The sequence below is a fragment of the Myotis davidii genome, unplaced genomic scaffold (assembly GCF_000327345.1).
Source record: "Myotis davidii unplaced genomic scaffold, ASM32734v1 scaffold678, whole genome shotgun sequence".
In the NCBI taxonomy this organism is placed as follows: domain Eukaryota; kingdom Metazoa; phylum Chordata; class Mammalia; order Chiroptera; family Vespertilionidae; genus Myotis; species Myotis davidii.
In genome coordinates this window covers 148,903-152,970 of record NW_006289712.1, presented here as the reverse complement: position 1 = coordinate 152,970, position 4,068 = coordinate 148,903, and the positions used below count along the sequence as shown (strand labels likewise).

The 4,068-nt window shown below is 38.8% G+C and overlaps 1 protein-coding gene across 2 annotated transcripts in view; it reads right to left on the bottom strand.

The window, feature by feature from the left end:
* PLET1 (placenta expressed transcript 1) overlaps positions 1-1,371 on the bottom strand; it is a 12,166-nt gene extending 10,795 nt beyond the window's left edge. For both annotated transcript variants that reach the window (XM_006762158.2, XM_015562918.1), the window contains exon 1: positions 1,157-1,371. In XM_006762158.2, coding sequence (XP_006762221.1) covers positions 1,157-1,328 — 172 coding nt within the window. In that variant the 5' untranslated portion in view covers positions 1,329-1,371. The remainder of the gene's footprint in view (positions 1-1,156) is intronic.
* Between the last annotated feature and the right edge of the window lie 2,697 nt (positions 1,372-4,068).

Here is a 4,068-nt window from a genome sequence, read left to right as displayed (position 1 = left end):
CTGACGCCTGGATCTGTGGACCATGGTGTTCTTTCAAAAGGTGGTTAGAGTTCTAAGAGAGGCAGGAGAACGCGGTACATGAGGACAGGCTCTGAAGCTGGATAGCCTGGCTGCACAAAGCTGCGCTGTTATTTAGGTTCAAATATTAGCTATGTTACTAGTGATCTTGGGTAAAACTTTAACTTCTCTGCCTCAGTTCTCATCTGTAAAATGGGAAGATAACAGTATTGGCCCTTAGAATAGTACCCACTGCATAGTAAGAAGTATCAGTTCTTATTACTATAACTGAAAGGCATATGTGTAGTGGTTAGGGTAGAGTCTCTGACTGCTCAGGTTCATGTCCCAACTTCACCACTCAAGTAGCTCTGTGACCTGAGCAAGTCACTAGCATTTCTACCTCTGTCTCCTCATCTACAAAACAGGAACAACAGTGGCCTCTACCTAATAGGTTATGGGGGCGACATGAACTAGTACATGTAAGCCACTATATTAAATGTTGCTATGAAAGTAATTAGACAGCACTTGCCTGACTTGTAGGTTTGGCTGATCCCAAAAGGGATATTTGTAAAATATTACTAGGCACCTCTAAGAAAAGCATTGGATTAGGAATGAAAAGAATAAGATTCAACAGCCAGTTCTGCCACTAGCAGTGAGACCCCAAGCAAGTCATTTAACTCTCAGCTTCAGGCTCCTCAGAGAGAAGGTGGGAGAGCAGTACGTTCCCTGTCTAGCGAACTGGGCTTTTCACATGTGGACTAAATGAGAACAGCGCCTCCTGGAGTTGTGCAGTACACAGTCATCCACAGGGGCACTGTTTTATCAAATGGACGTGAAAAGATAACTGTGATGCAATCTGTATCGCTTAGCATAATAAACATGCCGAATTTAAGTCAGAACTTGCCATGGGTGTGCTCTTGCCGGGGCTCAGTTAACCTGGGCGTTGGAACTTAATGGCTCCTTGCTGCTCAGCTTGGCACAGGGAATATGCAGAAGCCAACCCACTCTCTCCCACGTTCTCATTCTTTCTGCCCCCACTTCCCATCCTGGTCAAAAATGCATACTTTGTGTAGTTGAGAGCAGAGATGGAGAGTTATGTTCTGAAATTCTGGTAGACTGCCCTTAGAGAAAAAAGACAGAGAGAAAGGCTCTTACTTACTTGTGTAGATTCTGTTGCTTTCATAGATATTTGAACTGATCTTGATGCCTGGACCGGTGGTGGGGTGGACTGTGCTGAAGGACATGCATCTGTCAGGGTAATCTGCAGAGCTGGCCGAAAGGAGCAGCATGCCAAAGCACAGGGACAGCAGCGTGGAGCCCAGGACTGCCATGGTCGAGATCTGTCTGGAAACTGCTGGGCCTGGAGCTGCGTAAGATCTCACCTATTTATATGCTTCAGGGCTGGAGTTTCTGGGTGAGGTCATACATGCAAATTCCCCTCTCACCGCTCCCTAAAGTCAACTGGCTTCTAGACTTTGTCACCATGATCCTTTATCAATTCCAGTTTTGCTCAAGAAAGGGAATGTACTAACCATGAATTTACTTTGCATCTCATTCACCTCAGTACCTTGAAGAAAGCTGCCGAGAAAGGTTTAGTGCTGGCAAAGTGAAATTAGGGATGAGTTATCATCACATATCTCACTTAGAAGTTCCACCCTTCCTCCGGTAGGAAACTCAGTCACAAAAGCCATCTTTTCTGGAATGTTGCATATCCATTTTCAATTCTCCTTAATTGGACATGTCTCCAATCCCAGCTCATTTTGTGACTAGCATACAACTAAAAACATTGTGCTCCTGGATTTATTTATTCATTTGGAAAGACACAGCATTGGCCCATGTTGCTCCTGACACTTTCATCCATAGCACCATAGAACAAGGCAACTACTAAAAAAATAAAATCAGAAAACATGTTTTTTCATATTTCTCTTCTGATGGTTAGAACTGGTTAAAAAAAATCAGTAAACTTGAGGATATTAAAATAAATTTAACAAAGACACGCAAGACTTATACACTGAAAACTATAACAAGGGACCCAAGATAGCCAAAATGATCTTGAAAAACACACCAATAAATAAGTTGGAGGACTCACACTTACCAATTTCAAAACTTACTACAAAGCTATAGTAATCAAGACAGTGTGGTATTGGCATAAGAATAGACGTATAGATTAATGTAATAGAGTTTAAGAGCTCAGAAATAAACCCATACATTTATTTATTATTATTTTTTTGTTTTGTTTTCAGATTGGGCTATATTTCATCTAGTGAGTGTTACAATGTCTCTTTTATGTCAAGGGAAAATAATAGTAAGAAATAGTGATCCATTGATTAAAAAACCCAAGAGCCACAGCATTTACCCTGATAGTAACATTGAAAACAGATGCATTTTATTATATGCAAAGAGCAGAGATGGTGCTAAGAATTGAACTTATATCATCTTACTTAATTTTCACATCCCTCTCCCGGCCAGATGGTAGGTACTATGGTATTATCCACATTTCAACGAGGAAGAAATGAAACTTGGGGAATTTAAATAACTTGTCAAGGTCACAGATCTAGAAAATGGACAGAGAAAGGACTTACACCCCAATTCTTCAGATCCAGTGGTTATGCCTCCTGGTTAGACCAATTTTTTTTCTTGCTTTTAAAAAAAATTCTCTATAGTTGAAAGTATTACATATGTCCCCTTTTCCCCCTACTGTCCTCTCCCAGCCCACCCCCACCCTGCAACCCAGGCCTTCACACCCCTATTGTCTGTGTCCATTAGCTATGTCCATCTGCATAGAAGTTCTTCTAAACCCATACAGTTATGATCAATTGAATTTTCACAAGGGTGCCAGGACAATTTGATGGGGGAAAGAACAGTCTTTGCAACAAATGGTGGCAACTGGATATCCACATACAAAAGAATGACATTTGATCTCTACCTCACACCATATGAACTTAACATGGATCAAGGACCCAAATGTAAGAATTTAAACTATAAAACTCTTAGAAGAAAATATAGGTATATATTTTCATGGCCTTGAATTAGGCAACAGTTTAATAGATATAATGCCTAAAGCAAAAACACCCAAAGGAAAAAATAGATAAGTTGGATTTCATCAATACTAAAATCTTTTGTTCTTCAAAGGACACTACCAAGAAAGTGCAGACAACCCAAATAATGGGAAAAATATTTTCAAATCATATATTTGATTAGGACTTAATATCTGGAATATATAAAGAATACTTACAACTCAACAATTAAAAGACAAATATCCCAAGAGAAACAAAGAAAAAATAAGCAAATGTGACTACTTCAAATTAAAAAGCTTTAAAAACAGGCAAATGATTTGAATACTTGTCCAGAGAAGACATATAAATAGCCAATATATACATGAAAAGATGCTCAACATCATTAGTCTTTAGGAAAGTGTAAGTCAAAATTACAGAGATACCAACCACAGCCTCCCGGGAAGGTATGATAGAAATGACAGGATGTGTTAGCAAGGACATAGTGAAATTGGAATCCTCATGTACTGCTGGTGGGAATGTATAATAAGTAGGCCACTTTGGAAAACAGTTTGGCATTTCTTAAAAAAAATTAAATATAGAGTTACAATTATATGGCAACTCCATTCCTAGGTGTATATACTCAAGAGAATTAAAAACACATGCCCACACAAAAACTTCTCCATAAATGTTTTAGGAACATTATTTATAATAGTCAAGAAGTGGAAACAACCCAAATATCCAACTTCTGCATAGATAAAAAAGTGTGGCATTTCCTTTCAATGAAAATTATTCAACTAGAGAAAGGAATGAGGTGCTGATAGCTGCTACAACATGGATGAACCTTGAAAACATGCTAAGCAAAGAAGCCAGACACAAAAGGCTACATGTTATATGATTCACTTATATAAATCTCTAGAATAAGAACATTTGTAGACAGAAAGTGGTTGCCAGGGTAAAGGGAGAATGGGAAGTGACTGCTACTTGGTTTAAGGGTTTCTCTTTGGTGTGATGGGAATGCTCTGGAATTATTTAGTAGTGATAGTTTCATAATCTTGGAATATACTGAAAACACTGA